This window comes from Cnephaeus nilssonii, assembly GCF_951640355.1.
Source record: "Cnephaeus nilssonii genome assembly, chromosome: 6".
In the NCBI taxonomy this organism is placed as follows: domain Eukaryota; kingdom Metazoa; phylum Chordata; class Mammalia; order Chiroptera; family Vespertilionidae; genus Cnephaeus; species Cnephaeus nilssonii.
In genome coordinates this window covers 4,820,531-4,838,772 of record NC_137077.1, presented here as the reverse complement: position 1 = coordinate 4,838,772, position 18,242 = coordinate 4,820,531, and the positions used below count along the sequence as shown (strand labels likewise).

The following is an 18,242-nucleotide window of genomic DNA, read 5'->3' as shown; positions in this document are numbered from 1 at the left end:
GCCTTTTGTTTACTTTTTTAAAATTGGCTGTTCATTCATTCATCTAATTTATGTAGCAAATGTTTATTGAGAGACTTTTGAGTGCCAAGGATGCAGAGAAACAAGATGCAGTGAGTCTAGTGGAGTCATTTGGCTAAAGAAAGGGAAAGGGATAAAAATGTTATGAGGTAAGTTCTGCGATGGATTTTCTCACAGGGCTTCTTATGAGCACAGAGAACCTCAACTATAGGCAGAGAAGAGTCATGAAGGTGTAACAGATCACCCCAAAATTTAGTGGCTTAAAACAACAATAACCATTTATTATCTTTTTACGGTTTCTATGAATTGAATTTGGGAGCATCTCAGGAGATTTTGGATCATGAGAGAGAAGGGTCTCTCTCATAACATTGTAGTCAGACATTGGCTGGGTCTGCAGTCATCTGAAAGTTTGGGACGAGGGGATCTACTTCCAAGGGGCTCACTCATGTGGCTGGTAAATGGGTGTTCTCATGACAGGACATGGTGCTGACTTCCCCCAGAGCAAGTGATACAGGAAACCAGGATGGAAGCTGTAATGCCATTTATGGCCTCTCCTTGGAAGTTATCCACGGTCACTGCTGCTGTGTTCTGTTGGTCGCAGAGGGTAGCTGTGATTCAGTGTGGAGAGGCCCTACCCAGGGAATGAATACCAGGAGGTAATCATTGGAGCCGTCGTGGAGGCCAGGCCGGTACCACAGAAGGCTTCTTTCGGTGACAGGTGTCCTTGAGTTGAGTCTTACAGTATAAATACGACTCTATTTGGCAGATAAGACGACCATTAGAGACAAAGCAATGGAGACACTGGGCAGCTGATAATAGGCCACCTTGACTGTGTAAGGCAGGTGTGGGGATGGTAAGAGAGAAAGAGAACCAGAGCTTGTAGAACCTCATATTGCTAGAGAATGTGGCCCTTATTTTGGGGATAATGGCAAGCCATTGAAAGAGTACAGCAGGAGATGCAGGTTTCGCATTTGCATTAGGAGGATAATGTTGTTAGGAGGAAGTAGCTGGAAATAGGAGTCTGGAGCTTGCAAGAAAGGTGTCACCTGCCCTAACTGGTTTGGCTCAGTGGATAGAGCATCGGCCTGCGGACTGAAGGGTCCCAGGTTCGATTCCGGTCAAGGGCATGTACCTTGGTTGCAGGCACATCCCCAGTAGGAGGTGTGCAGGAGGCAGCTGATCGATGTTTCTCTCTCATTGATGTTTCTAACTCTCTATCCCTCTCCCTTCTTCTCTGTAAAAAATCAATAAAACATATTAAAAAAAAAAACTTAAAAAAAAAAGAAGAAAAAAAAAAAGAAAGGTGTCACTGGATGAGGAGTCTGACAGGTGGTTGTGGAAGCTCTGGCAGGTCATGATATTGTCCAGGAATAGCTCCAGTGAGAAGAGCAAGGGCAGAGGGCAGAGCCCACACCCATTTAGAGATTCTCTGAGGAAGAGAAAACAGAAAGAACTTCATTATTTTTCTACTCTACCTTCATAAAAGTACTCATATATTTTCCTTCATTTCCAATAAAATGTTCATATCATATTGAGCATTTATTGTCTGATTTTACTTTTTAAAAAGCATTTCTAGTAGCCACATTATCATCTTTCTCCAGCCTTTCTCAGACTTTCCTGTTTTTGTATTCTCTCCCAGTTTGTTGTTAGCGATAGCTCTCAGTGTCCTGACATTTCCCGGAACAAAACAATAGTCTTCAGGATATGAGAGGCCTCTTAGAATACAAGTATTTTTGCTTTTGCTGCTTACAGCTTTTGTGTTCCCTGGAAAATGTGTGACCACCTATGCAGTAGGAGCAACTCTGCTGTATTGTCAAGAAAACTAGGAGACAGAACAGGTTAGTAGGTCAGGAGTAGATAGAGGACGAGATCTCTTTAATCTATATCAAGAGTCCCCTACCCACCCCCTGCCTCCCCACACCCCAAGGATTTAGAATGACATCTGTTGATCTTCGCTTTGTGAACAAAATTTGTCTTGTAGGAAATGTGGGGTCAACAGACTAGGGAGAAAAATATTGGAGGCCGAGTAAAAAGACTGATACCTTTAAGCATTAAATAAAATTTAATTTTTAAAGCTTCTGTTTTAGAGCACCTCAAAGTTGCTTGCATCAATCCTGTTTCTCAAAAGTTTTCCCCTCGCAGTACTTCTGTGACAACAGCAGGGCAGTGAGTGACGTGGCTAACTCCTCATTTGCTTCTGCAGGCTCACAGATGGCTGGTTTCCATAGTGACCAGAGGCAGGAAAAACCTGCCTGCCCAGCTTAGCAATATCACATCTGGCTCCTGTTGGGAATTCAGAGACTCAAGGGCAGTTGATGGGAGATATGGCGCATATGTATGTATGTGTGTGTGTGTGTGTGTGTGTACACACACACACACACACACACACACATAATTGCAGAGACTCCTTAAAATATATCCAGAATCTGATCATTTCTCACTGTAGTAAAGTCAACATCATTCCAACCCCTTCTGCCTTTCTGTTTCTGCACCACAGCCAGAGAGAGCTTTTATTTTGTTTTATTTTATTTTTAATCCTCACCTGAGGATATTTTTTCCATTGAGTTTTAGACAGAGTGGAAGGGAAAGGGAGAGACAGAAACACTGATGTGAGAGAGACACATCCATTGGTTGCTTCCCACATGCCCCCTACTGGGGATTGAGCCCTCAACCCAGCATGTGCCCTGACTGAGAATTGAACCTTAACTTCTTGGTTCATAGGTCGACGCTCAACCACTGAATCACACTGGCGGGGCCAGAACACTGTTTTTTAATCCTCACCTGAGGATATGTTTTCATTGATTTGAGAGAGGGAGGAAAGAGGGGAGATAGGTAGGTACGTAGGATGGATGGATGGATGGATGATAGGAGATGTGCCCTGGATCTCTCAAAGCCGTGGCCTGGCACTGGAGCTCAGAAGAAGCGGACGTATAAGAACTGCCTGGGGTTCCAGCAGCCTCCGTGTCACTCAGCCACAATCCTCGCTGGTCTTTATAGCCCAAAGTTACGAGGACTTCTCTTCCCAGGTCTGGAATCCTGGGCTGGGAGTCTGGGGTGGGGCTGGGACCCCCCCCCTTTTTTTTAAAATATATTTTATTGATTTTTTACAGAGAGGAAGAGAGAGGGATAGAGAGTTAGAAACATCGATGAGAGAGAAACATTGATCAACTGCCTCTTGCACACCCCCTACTGGGGATGTGCCTGCAACCAAGGTACATGCCCTTGACCGGAATCGAACCTGGGACCCTTGAGTCCGCAGGCCGACACTCTATCCACTGAGCCAAACCGGTTTCGGTGTGGGACCCCTTGATATCCCTCCCAACTGAAACAAAATGCCACCCATGGTGTCAGACCAGCCTTTCCACACCCCCGCCCCTCCTACTGGTCTCGATGTACTTTCTTTCTCTAGTTGTAGAATCACCAGTTTTCAGGCGGTTGTGAATGATGCTTGTTAATGTATTTTTGTTATAATTTTGATGTGGTTGTGGGAGGCGGTGGCTTTTACCTACACCGCCATCTTGGTTCGTTCTCTCTCTCTCTCTCTCTCTCTCTCTCTATCTATATCTCTCTATCTCTCTCTATCTCTCTATCTCTCAATCTCTCACATTGTGGTTTTGATTTGCATTTACCTGATGACTAAAGATGTCAAGCATTATTTACCTGCTCATTGGCCATTCACATCTCTCTTTTTGGAGAAATGTATATTCAGATCTTTTTTTTTTTTTTTTAATTTCTTTATTGATTAAGGTGTCACATATTTGTCCTCATCCCCCCATTCCCATCCCACCCCCCTCCCCATGGATGCCCCAACCCTCTGTTGAACTTAAGCATTGGTTAGGCTCATATGCATGCACACAAGACCTTTGGTTGATCTCTCCCCCCTCCCCCCACCCTCCCCTATCCTCCCTCTGAGGCCCAATAGTCCGATCGATGCCTCCTTGTTTCTGGTTCTGTTCTTGTTCATCAGTCTATGTTGTTCATCATTTCCCCTAGATGAGCGAAATCATGTGTCACTAGAGATGTACTTATAAGAATTGAATGTGCGACGAGCAATAATAGTTATGCTGACAGGCAAATGAATCAGTCTGTAGTGAGTTTCTTTCTGGTCCAACAGTTCTTTTGAGACCCAATATCAATGTCCACCAGTTCCTTATGAGTACATGTCGGCACTGACCCCTCAGCTCTGGATGGTGGACAAATGGTGGTAATGCAGGTCCGACTCCCTCTGGTTTGGTCTCGGCCGGATCCAGGGGCCCACGGCCTCACCCGGACCCGGGATCCAGCCTCACCCGGATCTAGGGGCACACGGCCTCGCCCAGACCCAGGATTCAGCTTCATCCGGACCCAGGGGCGCATGGCCTCACCCGGACCCAGGGGCGCGTGGCCTCTCCCAGACCCAGGGTCGCGTGGCCTCACCCGGATCCAGGGGCCCACGGCCTCACCCGGACCCGGGACCCAGGCTCACCCGGATCCAGGGGCCCACGGCCTCGCCCGGACCCGGGGCCCAGGCTCACCCGGATCCAGGGGCCCACGGCCTCGCCCGGACCCGGGGCCCAGGCTCACCCGGATCCAGGGGCCCACGGCCTCGCCCGGACCCGGGGCCCAGGCTCACCCGGATCCAGGGGCCCACGGCCTCGCCCGGACCCGGGGCCCAGGCTCACCCGGATCCAGGGGCCCACGGCCTCGCCCGGACCCGGGGCCCAGGCTCACCCGGATCCAGGGGCACGCGGCTTCACCCGGATCCGGGACCCAGCGGGGTTTCATCTTCTTGATCCCAATTCCTGTTGGTCAATTCCCTCTCAGCAATTCCTTCGGCCATTTTCTCAGAGTTCCAGGGCAGCCACCGCAGAACTCGTTGGGCGGCGGGCTCGGCGAAGCTCCGGTGTGCCCGGTGCGCGGCGGCGGGCTGGTCCGGGGTGGCTGCGTCGGCCCTTGGGTCTGCAGCGGTGGCCGGTCGCTGAGCGTGCGCACCTGGCCGCTTCCGGGGCGTTGAGATTCTTGAAGGACTCGGAGGTCAGCAAGCGCGTAGTCTCCCACCCCATGTCTCCCAGGGGCTTGTCTGTCCGTGCTCGGCAGCGAGTGAAGCCTTCCCCTCAGCCGGAGACCGCTGGGGGAACTGCGCCGAGCACGATCCAGGCCGCCATTGTGTCGCCTGAGCCGTAGTTTTTAAAGTGTGGTCTTTGGGTCACCGGCATCAGCTTCATCCCGCGTACCCCTCTCTTTTATTCTAGTTGTAGAGCATCTGCTCAGTCAGCCCTCCGGTGGTTCTGGATGGTGTCTGCTCTGCTCTCCCGTCGTAGTCTCAAAATTGTTGTGGTAGGCAGCAATCAGGTTTCTGCCCTATGCCTCCATCTTGGTCCTTGTTTGTATAGTTAAGTCTTGATTGTTGTTGGTGTCACTGGGAGGAATTGTCCTCCAGGCCAATTGGCCGTGCGGACCCTCTGTGTCTATAAAGGAAGAGTTGCTGTGCGGGAGACACGTTTATTTGCCGGGTCTTGGTGCAGCAAGGCTTTGGCGCTCACTGCGTCTGCCTCTTGAATGTGTCCCTTATGGGAGTGGTTGAAATCTGGTGTCATCTCACACCGACCACTAGATGCCTTCGTTTCTGGGTCTCCAATGGAGTGTAGGTCAGCTACTGCCTGTGGCCCCTCAGCATGAATATAGCATCCCTTATATTCGTGACCTGTTTCGGTGTCTTCCCCTTTTGGCTGCCTCCCTATCGCTCAGCTTCCCCAATCTCCCTAGGTGGTCGCTCTTGATACCCCCCTTTGTGGGCTGAGTGCAAAGTCTTGGTGTTGTTAAGCCTTGATTGCTGTTGGTACACTGGGAGGATGTGACCTCCAGTCCAATTGGCTGTGAGGATCAGCTGTGTCTATGCCGGGAGACAGCCCCATTCAACTAGACTTGCAAAATTGTAAAAGCCTCTGTGTTCAGCTTGGATGGGGCAGAGTTACAGGGCGGAGCCTACCGCCTTGGCTTCCCGTCAGCCCCGCCCTAAGAGGTTCCTGTGTCCCTCTGTACTCCCAGCAAACACCTCTGAGAGAAAAGCGCCCTGGAGTTTCGCGCGCTGCCAAACAGTCTAGTCTCTCCCCCAATGAATCTGGATTCCCAGATTCTCGCCCGGAACTGGGTTTCCGTGTAGTCAGAATTGGGGCTCACCGCAGTCTGGCGCTTTTGTCTCCTTCCCTCCAGGGCGACTCAGCGGCACAGTCAGCAGCCCATCCTCCGCGCACAATCCCCTGCGCGCCTCCGGTGCTCTGCTCTTCGCCGCCTCTCTGCACCTCTGCCCCACATCCCAGCTTTCCCCAGTATGAGCTTCCCCGGGTCTTTCCCGGAACTGGGGTTCAGTGCAGTTGGAACTGGGGGTTCAGCACAGTCCGGAGCCCTTGTCTCCCTCCCGCTAGGGCAATCCAGCGGCACAGGCAACAGACCCTCCTCTGTGCACATTCCCGTGCGCGGCTCCTGCGCAACTCCTCCGTGTCTCCGCCCCACAGCCCAGACTCCCCCAGCATGAGCCCGGCTTCCCAGGGTTTCGCCCGGAACTGGGGTTCAGTGCAGTCGGAGCTGGGGTTCAGCACAATCTGGCGCTTTTATCTCCTTCCCGCCAGAGAACGCCAGCCAGGCCGTCAGCCGCCCCTTCCTCTCCGGCTCCGTCTTCCCCGCACGCGCGCGGGCTCGTGTCTCCGCCCGTGTCTCCATACCTCAAGCTTTTACGGCTTCCCTGATTTTCCTTGTGGTCCTCTCTTTCCTTCTAATTGTGGGCATTTCAGTCAGCCAGCTTTCCTGTGGTTCTGGATGATGTCCGTTTTGATTTTTAGTTGTGTTTTTGAAATTGTTGTGCCCGGCTGTAGGTTAGGTGTTTAACCTATGCCGCCATCTTGGTTTCCCTATATTCAGATCTTTTACCCATTTTCTAAATTGAGCTATTTGTCTTTTTGTTGAGTCCTTGATTTTTTTGGTTAACATTTTAAAAATTAATTTTAGAGAGAAGAAGCGGGGAGAGAGAAGGGAAAAAAAATATCAATTTGTTGTTCCCCTTATTTATGCATTCATTGGTTGATTCTTGTATATGCCCTTACCAGGGATAGAACACCTAACCTTGGTGTATGAGGATGTCACTCTAACCATCTGAGCTACCCGGCCAGGCAAGTCTTTTTTATTTTTTTAATATATTTTTATTGATTTCAGAGAGTAAAGGAGAGGGAGAGAGGGAGAGAAACATTAATGATGAGAGAGAATCATGGATCGGCTGCCTCCTATATGCCCCTACTGGGGATGGAGCTCTCAAACTGGGCATGTGACCTGACCAGGTCGACGCTCAACCACTGAGCCACGCCGGCCAGGCAAGTCTTTATTTTTAAGTGAACAAAAAAGGGAGGGGAGGAAGGCAGGGGTTTAAACAGTGACAGTAGAAATCTGAATTAGATTGCAGTTTTCTAGTTTCCAAGCTATCAGGTTAGTGGAAATGTGGTAGAGCACACTGTTGGAGGAAGTGGGATGTGTCGGTGTTGACTCAGAAGCTGAGTTGTATTCTCTCTAAAGGATTCCTCAAATATTCTGGCTCAGGAAAACCTATTCACGGAGGTTTTGATGGTGTTGGGTTTTATTTTCTTAACTAAACATTTGTCTGAGCATAGGGCATCAGGAAGTCTGGATGTGTGATTCTCTCCTTCCTTAATATGGGAACTTAATGAGCCCTCCCCTTGGCTCACAAAGCTGTGGAGAACATTGGTTTTGTAGCTTCTTCAGAGTGTATCTTCTCTCAGATGAAATGTTCAGAAAAAGGCCTTTTCCAGTGTGATTCTCCCTTCCCTTGTTGAACAGTGGCCAGGACTTCCCTCCCCACCGCCGCTGGGCCAGCAGACTCAGAGTGGTGGGTGGAAAGGACTCAGGAGGGGCTGCTTCAGAATGACTTTCCCCTTTGCTTCTGCCAGGGCACATGTTTCTGGACCAGATGAAGCCTGAGGAGCCTTCCAGCTGTAAGATATTAGGAAGGAAAAACTTCTAAGTCTGGATCTGCAGAAGACGGCCTCACCTCTTCACCATGTCAGGTGGGAAGCAGGGACCTGGGCTGGAAATGGGTGCGAAGCTCTGCAGAATGAAGGAGAGCTCTGATCCAGGAGGACCCACCCACTCAGTGTGGTGAAGCGGGCTTGTTTGTTTTTCACATACTTTTGAGGGTAATGACCATCCAGGTAAGAGGTTGAGGAAGGAGGAAGGAGGGAAGTCTTCTGACGGAGCAGCTGGGAGAGTTACAGCTCTCTTCTCAGCTCAGCTCTCCAACTTTCCTTAAGTCTCTGTCCTCTTTCCCCCTTCCAGCTGCAGATCCTCACTCTGAGTGGAGGGAGAGGCCAGGAGAGGGAGTTTGGTGGTGCTTTTAACATGCTGGTTTTTGTGTGTTTTTTTCCTTTTCCTTCCTCTAGAAATTTGCACATTCCCGAGTTTCTGCCTCTCCCTGTCTCACTTTAGATGGTGCAGTCAGTCCCTTTAAGCTGGAGCTCTTGGGGTGGGGGTGGATATCTCAACTTGAATTTTCCCTGTGTGCTCTGCATTGCCTTCATCTCCTATTCCTGGTTTTCCTTGATTTCAGGAAGCCACATACCTTCTGCCTCTGGTCCCTTCTCAGCCCTGACTCCGAGCATATGGCCCCAGGAGATCCTGGCCAAGTACACGCAGGTACAACAGTGACCAGTGGCTATGCTCCCAATTTCTGGTGCTCAGGGGACCTGCCGCTGCAAGCTCCCAGTGGGTGGCCATGCATCCTGTTCACACAGGGTCAGAGGCCACCATCAGAGATGGCATCTTAGCTCCACATTCTCTGTGAATGAGTCGTTAGGTTAGAGTATTATGGCATTATGTACTCAGTATTATGAGGACACAAATGCCTTGATCTTATTTCATTTGACATATGGGGAAATGCCAGGCGAATTCGAGAAGGTAGCTGAGTGATGAACACAGAGGCTTCAGAGGAACACTTAGGTCTTTGATCTGAGTCTTGGCAGCATCATGGGCGGCATATCCAGAACCTGTGGTCCTAGATTGGAGGCATGACTGACTCTTCCTACTCCTGGTTCTAGAAGGAAGAGTCAATGGAGCAACCAGAGTTCTGCTACGATGAGTTCGGTTTCCGGGTGGACAAGGAAGGTGAGATTGAGCCCCTTGAGTGTCATCTTGCAGGTGTTCTGGGCGAGGACCCTAGTTCCAGGGTCTCTCGTTATGCAGCTGACCCACGCAGTTTAGTTGACCTGCTCTTCAAGCCCAAGTTGATTAGGGGTCAACTGGTGGTTGGCAATCTGTGTACACAGAGAGCCAACTTAAGTTATACTCGATTTTTGATCGTGAGGGTGGACAGTGCCCCTAACCTGTGTTGTTCAAGGGACCTATGATTTTTTTAGATTAATTTTATTAATTTTTTTTCTCACTGTCCCCAGCTTTAATTTAATAAATGTACTCTCAAAATCGAAATAAAAAATAAGGTTTTTAAAAATTTTATTAATCTTTATATGATAATAAAAACAATGTTCCTTGTAGAGAAGTTAAAAATACAGGAAAGTATAAAGATTAAAACAAATTAACCTATAATCCCACAACCTGAAGATAACTGCTGACATTTTAGTGTATCCTTTTCTAGGTTTGTGTTTATAACTATATATCGAATTGCACCCGCCTTGGCTGGCCTGGCGCCAGTGTGTGTCATAGTGTGGTCATCAGGACAGTTGTTCTGCTGTTTGGTCAATTTGCATATTATGCTTTTAGACTAGTGGCCCAGTGCACAGATTTGTGCACATTGAAAGAAAATTAGAAGAAATATTTTAATATTGCTATTTGTCCTTTCTCTCTAATAGAAGTGTCAACCAAATTCATGATCAGCAATAACAGACTGAAACACACACATGCAATTGGCACCAGCGAGAGCTTTATATGTATCGTGCATGCATGAATCAACTTAGCCTTTTATATATATAGAATAAACTTCCTTAATTAGACCTGCTTTCTGATTTAGCTAAACTTTTTTCCAGCCCAGTGAAGTACCCCAACTTCTCTCTCAGGTAATTGTCAGCAATAGAGCAATAAATATCAACATGAAGCAGATTATTATTGTAGATCACGCAAAGGGTAAAATATTTAGCTGCAGCAGTGTTTGACTATAAGGGTAAAATATTTAACTGCAGCAGTGTTTGACTATATTCTGCGCAGTGAGAAAACCTGAAGTCATTTTCAAGGTCCACCATTTCTTCTTTTCAATCAGGTCAAGTTTCTAAACTTACTAAATCTCTGTTTTTCTGCTAATGAAAAGAAAATAGGATTCTACTGAGTCTTCTATCTACCTACTCCAGGACTTCTGTGAGGATCAAATGAGATGAGGCACGGGAAAATGCTTCACAGACATTTGGTTAAAGTGTAAAATGTTTGCACTTGGCTATAAAGCAAGTCATGTTCCTGGACTGAAGAAACTCCAAGGGGGCTAGTCGCTAGGGAGAAGAAGCCGGGCGTTGTTACATGATGTCATTACCCTGTGCCCACAGCAACCATTTCCAGGCTGGGCTGGGCTGTGGGCTGCATTTTGCGCCATTGGGTCTCGGCAGCGTTGGCTGTGATTTAGTGGGTGTTGTTCCAGGGTGGTGGCGGGGCCTGTGTCCCACTTGGGGGAAGCTGAGTGTTGCTTTGTAGGCGCCAGGTCTGCAGTGCCATTTCTTTGTACATGGCCAGTGCGTGTCACGGCAGCTCCTGCCTTGAGCATCTGCCCCTGGGTAGTCAGTGTGTGTCATAGCGACCGGTCGGAGGAACACTTAGCATATTAGTCTTTTATATATATAGATTATTGACTATATTCCCAATGCTGTACTTTACATCTCCGTGACTATTCTGTAACTACCAATTTGTACTTCCTTTATTTTCTTTTTTTTAAATTAACTTTATTGGGATGACATTGATTAATAAACTTAGGTTTTGCCCTGGCCAGTGTGGCTAAGTGGGTAGAGCGTTGGCCCATTTACCAAAGGGTCTCAGGTTCAATCCCCAGCCCATCAGGGTGCACATGGGAGGCAACCAATTGATGTCTCTCTTTCTCACGTGGATGTTTCTCTCCCCCTCCTCTCTGTCTCTCCCTCTTTCTTCCTCCCATCCACTCTCTCTCAAAATCAATGTAAAAACTATCCTCAGGTGAAGATTAACAAATTTATTTTATATATTTTATATTGTTATATATTTTATACATGTTTCAAGTGTACATTTCTATGATACATGATCTGTATATTGCATCGTGTGCCCACCACCCAAAGTCAAATCATCTTCCATTACCATATATTTGGCCCCTTTTACCCTTTACTACCCCCCCCCATTGTCCTCATATACATATTTGTAGAGTTTTTAAAAATGCTAGTGGCCCGGTGCATGAAATTTGTGCACTCGGGGGGGTGGGGGGTCCCCCAGCCTGGCCTGTGCTGTCACAGTGCAGGAGCCCCGCAATCCATCGCCTGAAAGAGGTAGGCCCTGCCCACCCATCTGGGGCTCCTCGATGGATTGCCCCAAAGAGGTAGGCCGGAGCTGGGGTCCCGCCTCCGCGCTGTGCGGAGCCGCGGGACCCCCAGGCCTTGCCATGCAGAGCCGAAGGATCCCCAGGCCTCCTGGTGATGGATTGTGATGGCGTGACGCAAGTCCCCGATGCTTCAAGTCCCCGCCCACCCACTCCTGTTGTGCACGCAGCATGCTGATGGGTCGTTACTCGTGAGGGCATCCTGACCATTTGCATATTACCCTTTTATTAGTATAGATGTTTCTATTGAATTTTTTAGAGAAAGAGGGAGTGGGGAGGGGAAGGGGGAGGGAGGAAGAGAGACACATCAATCGGCTGCCTCCTGCACACCCAGCACTGGGGGTTGAGCCTGTACTGTAACCCAGGCATGTGCCCTAACCAGGAATCGGACTGGCTACCTCCTGGTGTGTGCATCTGCTCAGCCAGCTGAGCCACACCAGCCAGGCTATATGTTTTTATATTGCTCTTAGAGCTCAACATCATACCATGAGCACTTTTTTCTCAGTTAAGACCTGTTTTAAAGCATATTTTTCAGTGGCTGCATAATATCCATTATAAGGGGTTTATCATAATATTTTTATAACCATGTTTCTGTGAGTGGGCCTGTTTCCTAGTAAAAATGCACCTGTTAGTTCCTGAGTGGGCTACGGCGAAAGCCATTTTCCAGAACTCACGATGGCCTCTCACCAGGATATAACTGTGACTAGAAGATTTTAATTGGTTGAAACCAGTCATCTTCAGGACATATTTACAATTCTGGCATACGTTTTCCTTATTCTCTAGTTTGCAGGCATATATTTGCAAGTCAGAGCTCAGGGAACTCAGGAAACTTTCTAGTATGATGGAAACAGTCTATCTCCATGGAGACAGGGTTTATACATTTGTTTATTGATACTCACCAAAATGTTCCCTTAACATTTGTGCATTTTACTGTATGAAAATTCACTAAAGGTGGAATTCTAGAAAGCTGAGGCTGTGACTTAGGATGAGTGAGGACGAGGCTTTCTGCCAGGTGGCTGGCGGCTGTCCATGTTGATTGGAGCAGTTCAGGCCACTGCTGACCACTCCCCCTGCTGCATCCCCAGTACCTTGAACAGAACCGAAGGTGGTCTTGGTCTCATGGAGTCCCCCAGCAATAAACAAACCAACAAACAAATATATCATATGCTGGGGGGAAAGAGCTATGAAATAATTCCGGGAACTAGGAAGCCTTCTTATAAACTTTATAGGAAGGCTTCTCCAAGGCGGAGACCTTTGATCGGAGACTGGGAGGAAGAGAGGCAGTGAGTATATATAGCCAAGGAAGTGGAACAATAAGTGCAAAGGCCCTGGAGCGGGAGTGGATTTGGTGGGGAGTAGCTGGAGTGGAGGAAGCAAGAGGAAGGTAGGAGATGAGGCCGGGGAGAAGACGGGACAGGAGGAGGTGGGTCACAGTGTGGTGAGGCGCCTCTACCAGTGGCGATCGGTAGGAGTGAGGCGGGCGAGTGAGTGGCACTAGAGGGCTCTGAGCAGAGTGACGTGATCTGGCTTGCCTGGTCAAGGGCGCTGTGACTGCTGTGTGGAGGATTGCTCTTAGGGAGGCAGGGGCGGAACAGGGAGGAAGGCTGTGGTGGTAACCCGCAAGGAAGGTGATGGCTTGGAGGGCAGTGGTCAGAGGTGGTGAGAGTGGAGAGATTCTGCCTGTGCTCTGAGGGCCCAGCCAACAGTATTTGCTGAGGGATTGATCCTGGGGTAGAAGTGGAGGTGGTTCTGAGGTTTAGGCCCGAGCATCTGGAGAATGGAGGGGGTTCTGTGGGTCTGGGAGATCATGGAAGGGCAGGTTTGGGGGGAGAGTGAAGAGCTCGGATTTGCTGGTCCAAGTGCTCCTTGGGCCATGGAAACTGGCTCTGGGTTTCCGTGGTGGATCTGGGCCCTGGACTGGAAGTCCAGAGAGATTTTCCTTCCTCCTGGCTCACTGCCCTGTCCTGGGTGCTCTCCCGGCAGAGGGTGCCGACCCCAGTTCCAGCAGGCTGCCTGCTGTGTCTCTGATGGAGGACCCTCCCCAGCGGCTGCGGTGGCAGGCCCACCTGGAGTTCACCCATAACCACGACGTGGGCGACCTCACCTGGGACAAGATTGCCGCCTCCCTGCCCCGCTCAGAGAAGCTCCGCTCCCTGGTGCTGGCTGGCATCCCACACAGCATGAGGCCCCAGGTGAGGCCACGGAGGCCAGGCCACAGAGGGCCACAGAGGCTCAGGGGTCTCACCAAAGACTGAATGCTTATCGGCTCCTCCCCTCAGCTGTGGATGCGGCTCTCTGGGGCCCTGCAGAAGAAGAGGAGCTCGGAGTTGTCCTACCGGGAGATGGTGAAGAACAGCTCCAACGATGAGACCATTGCTGCCAAACAGGTGAACGGGGGGTCCTGCAGGCAGGCAGTGGTCTGCCTGGGGTTACAGGAGTCCCCTGTTGGTCTCTCCTTGGCAAGGCTGGCGGGGGAGAGCACAGCAGCTGCATAGAGGCCTGGGCAGTCCTTGCACCCACAGGTGTGTGGCTGGGCATTCTGGCTCCCTCCCGGTTCTCTGTAGGCAGCAGGGAGATTGTCAAAAAGGCCATCTAACCGGGTGCACAGTAGGGTCACCTGGAGACTTAAGTACACATTTCCAGGCCTCGTTCCAGAGACCCTCATTCCATAGTTCTGGCCCAAAGCCCAGGAATCTGCCTTTTGTTTGTAAGTTCCCCAAGTGGATCTGGTAGAATCAGCCACAAACACTAGCTGGCTCTACCCCTGAAGAGAGGAGCACAAGGACTCCCCACTCCTGGGAGAGAAGCCCACCTGGGGAGTGCCCTCTTGGGTCAGGGTGTCACCAGGGTGGAGGGGGTGGGCCCACAGGCGTGCAGCGGTCTCATGGGGCTTGTGGGCGGGCCGCTGACAGATTGAGAAGGACCTGCTCCGCACCATGCCCAGCAACGCCTGCTTCGCCAACGAGAGCAGCATCGGGGTGCCTCGCCTGCGCAGGGTTCTCCGAGCACTGGCCTGGCTCTACCCTGAGATTGGTTACTGCCAGGGCACAGGCATGGTGAGCACAGCCGGGGAGGGGAGGGGTGTCCCCAAGGGTGTTCTCCAGGCTGCAGGGACCCATCCAGGGCAGTAGGACCAGAGCAGGGGTGGAGGTAGAAGTACCCAAGGAGGGCTGTGGCTGCCAAATACGGTGGTTCTATCCTGAGGAAGGCACGCGGTCCGTGACGTGACCCTCAGAAGGGTGCTGCTTCTCATTCGTGTGGAGACCTGGGTCGAGGCCCCTTGTCCCCCTGCCCTGGCCAGGTGGCCGCCTGCCTCCTGCTGTTCCTGGAGGAGGAGGACACCTTCTGGATGATGTGCGCCATCATCGAGGACCTGCTCCCTGCCTCCTACTTCAGCACCACCCTGCTGGGCGTCCAGACAGACCAGCGGGTCCTGCGCCACCTCATTGTCCAGTACCTGCCCCGCTTGGACAAGCTGCTCCAGGAGCATGACATCGGTAAGGGCCGCCTGTCCTCTCCGGGGTTGAGGGCTCTTGCCAAGCCGACTCAGATACTGTGGATCCGGGGCTTCCTGACAGAGCCCGCAGGGGGCGCAGCAGCTGGCCGCCTTCGGGGAAGAAAGGACTCCTCTGCCGATGATCCGATGACGCGGCACTTGCAGTCTTTGTTCTCTGACGCTGCACTGTCTCCTCCCTCCCCTTGGAGCAGGGTGGGTCTCCTGCTTTTTGGGAGACACTTTTCACCCTCCCCAGCTCCTGGCAGTGCCCCTCCTCTCAGACTGTCTCATGCCACTGTCCCTGGTCTGTCCACAGAGCTGTCCCTGATCACGCTGCACTGGTTCCTCACGGCCTTCGCCAGCGTGGTGCACATCAAGCTGCTGCTGCGCCTCTGGGACCTGTTCTTCTATGAGGGCTCCCTGGTGCTCTTCCAGGCCACGCTGGGCATGCTGCGCCTCAAGGTGCGGCTGCAGCCCCCCTCCGCCCCCCCCCCAGGGGCTCGCTGCCCATGAGGAGCCCATGGGCCAGACACAGCTGGTGCTCCTCTGGGGGATGCAGTGGGGTCCACGCTTCAGCATCCTGTGGCCTGAGCACGAGCCCCTCCTGAGAGCCCCTGGGGGGTGTTTCCTGGGGCCAGGGACTCCCTTGTGCTCAGCTGATCTTCCAGGGAAGTCACACATGCCTGGGGATGCTGATAGGGGTCAGCTCCTGGGCCTGGTGCCGGGCAGTGACTCCCCTTTCCCCTCACATGGCCCAGGAGGAGGAGCTGATCCAGTCAGAGAACTCGGCCTCCATCTTCAACACGCTGTCAGACATACCCTCGCAGATGGAGGACGCGGAGCTGCTGCTGGGGGAGGCCATGCGGCTGGCTGGCTCCCTCACGGACGTGGCTGTGGAGACCCAACGCCGCAAGCACCTGGCCTACCTCCTTGCAGACCAGGGTCAGCTCCTGGGGACCAGCACCACCACCAACCTCTCCCAGGTGGGCCTGTGAGGGAGGAGCCACGAGGATCCCCGCTGTGCCGTCCCCTCCCCAACTCAGCACCCAGGCTAGCCTGGCCCAGCAGACCCAGCTGTGGGGTGACACCAGTTTGGGTGTAGGAAGACCAGCTTTGAACTGAGCACATTTCTGACCCCGTGAGAGGCCCGAGCTGCCCCAGGGAAGGGCTCTGAGCCCTTCCTCTGGCGCCGAGTAGCCTCCCCTCGGCGGGGCCCTGGGAGCCCTCCTGCTGCTGACCCGTTCCCGTGCCCGTGCCTGCAGGTGGTTCGTCGCAGGACGCAGCGGAGGAAGTCTGGATTCACCTCCCTGCTCTTCGGTGAGTCCTGGCCCAGTTCAGCCGTTTCTTCACGGCCAGCGAGTCTAAGCTCTTGGAGCCTGGGGTTGGAGGGCGGCGAGACCAGGGGGTGTCCGTCATCCTCACTCCGGGTGGACCCGGAGCTTCCTTGGCGTTGGGAAGGGGACCAGGCAGGAGCCATGGCTGTCACAGCCTTGTGGACCCTCAGGGGAGGACGACCTAGAGGCACTCAAGGCCAAGAACATCAAGCAGACGGAACTGGTGGCTGACCTCCGGGAAGCCATCCTGCGTGTGGCACGCCATTTCCAGTGCACTGACCCCAAGAACTGTCATGTGGTGCGTCGCATGCTCCCAGTCCTGTGCCCGATGGATTGACTTGGGGGCTCTCCTTTCCCAGCCCTATCCTGAGGCGCCTTCCCACTTCTCTGGCAGGAGCTGACCCCAGACTACAGCATGGAGAGCCACCAGCGGGACCACGAGAACTACGTGGCCTGCTCACGCAGCCACCGGCGCAGGGCCAAGGCCCTGCTAGACTTCGAGCGACACGATGACGACGAGCTGGGTTTTCGCAAGAATGACATCATCACGGTGCGTGGGGCGAGGCTCGGGAGGTGGGTGCTCAGAGGCAGGTGGAGCCTGGTTGCTGGGAGCAGGTACCGTTGGTCCTGCCACCTGCTGGCCCTGAGGGTACAGCCGGTTATTCAGCCTCACCCACGCCCTGTCCCTGCCGAGGATTTCCATCCACCCGGCCGAGGATGAAACCGGCTAGTGTGCGAGGCACTGGGCCCAGGCAACCAAAGCTTTGCCTCCTGCTCTTTTCTACAGATCATTTCTCAGAAGGACGAGCACTGCTGGGTCGGGGAGCTGAATGGCCTAAGAGGTGAGGCTGGTCACTTCGCTGCATCCCTCCTGGCCCCCTCCCCTCACCAGGAACTGGGCTGAGCCTGTCCTCAGCCACTTTGGGCTGGTGGGGGGACGGGGGTTGGAAGTGTGGGGACAACCAGGCTCCTTACAGGACCCTGCCTTTCCCACAGGCTGGTTTCCAGCCAAATTTGTGGAAGTCTTGGATGAACGGAGCAAAGAGGTAAGAGGGGCACAGGGCAGGGCTGCCCCTGGGAGCTGCTGCTGCCTCCACCCTGGCAAGGCCTGTACCCTCCTGGCCAGGGCCCGTGTCTGAGCGAGTTCTGGCTTGAGGCAAGGGATGTGAGGACAGGGAGAGGGTGACTGGCTGCAGGTGCAGGGCTGGAGCCTCTCAGACCCCGCCCCCCACCAACAGTACTCCATCGCGGGGGATGACACTGTAACGGAGGGCGTCACAGACCTCGTGCGAGGGACCCTCTGCCCAGCCCTCAAGGCCCTGTTTGAACACGGACTGAAGAAGCCGTCTCTGCTTGGGGGCGCCTGCCACCCCTGGCTGTTTATTGAGGAGGTGAGTCTGTGGCTGGACCCATGTCCTCCACTGTCCTTTCCCCAGGTCCCTGGGCTCTGTGGAGCTGGCAGGAGGAGCTCATGGGGTGGTGATGTGCACTGACTTGGGCCCTGTAGCTTTGACTTGGAACCTACCCCGTTGTGCCTGACGTTCTCTCCCTACAACCTCCAGGCAGCAGGCCGGGAGGTGGAGAGAGACTTCGACTCGGTGTATTCTCGCCTGGTGCTGTGTAAGACATACAGGTAACTGGGCCCCAGGCCCCCACCCTGGCAGGGGACCTGGCAGCAGCATGGAGGGGGAGAGCAGCCCAGGCCTGCACATCTGGCAGCTTTGGGTCCCCCTTCCCCAGGTTGGATGAAGATGGCAAAGTTCTGACCCCGGAGGAGCTGCTCTATCGGGTAGGCAGGGCCATGGGTGGGGTCTGGCTCCTGGGCTGGCAGCTGGGGCACCTGTGTGACAGCTGTGTC

General features: G+C 52.6%; 1 protein-coding gene across 1 annotated transcript in view; it reads left to right on the top strand.

Moving 5' to 3' along the window:
- SGSM3 (small G protein signaling modulator 3) overlaps nucleotides 1–18,242 on the top strand; it is a 37,029-nt gene that overhangs the window by 16,924 nt on the left and 1,863 nt on the right. The window contains exons 2-18 of the mRNA XM_079774278.1: nucleotides 7,953–8,069; nucleotides 8,609–8,694; nucleotides 9,096–9,162; nucleotides 13,538–13,746; nucleotides 13,834–13,941; nucleotides 14,467–14,610; nucleotides 14,856–15,051; nucleotides 15,367–15,512; nucleotides 15,809–16,033; nucleotides 16,313–16,367; nucleotides 16,555–16,682; nucleotides 16,779–16,934; nucleotides 17,172–17,226; nucleotides 17,381–17,430; nucleotides 17,623–17,775; nucleotides 17,947–18,017; nucleotides 18,125–18,173. Coding sequence (XP_079630404.1) covers nucleotides 8,063–8,069; nucleotides 8,609–8,694; nucleotides 9,096–9,162; nucleotides 13,538–13,746; nucleotides 13,834–13,941; nucleotides 14,467–14,610; nucleotides 14,856–15,051; nucleotides 15,367–15,512; nucleotides 15,809–16,033; nucleotides 16,313–16,367; nucleotides 16,555–16,682; nucleotides 16,779–16,934; nucleotides 17,172–17,226; nucleotides 17,381–17,430; nucleotides 17,623–17,775; nucleotides 17,947–18,017; nucleotides 18,125–18,173 — 1,905 coding nt within the window. The 5' untranslated portion in view covers nucleotides 7,953–8,062. The remainder of the gene's footprint in view (nucleotides 1–7,952; nucleotides 8,070–8,608; nucleotides 8,695–9,095; nucleotides 9,163–13,537; nucleotides 13,747–13,833; nucleotides 13,942–14,466; nucleotides 14,611–14,855; nucleotides 15,052–15,366; nucleotides 15,513–15,808; nucleotides 16,034–16,312; nucleotides 16,368–16,554; nucleotides 16,683–16,778; nucleotides 16,935–17,171; nucleotides 17,227–17,380; nucleotides 17,431–17,622; nucleotides 17,776–17,946; nucleotides 18,018–18,124; nucleotides 18,174–18,242) is intronic.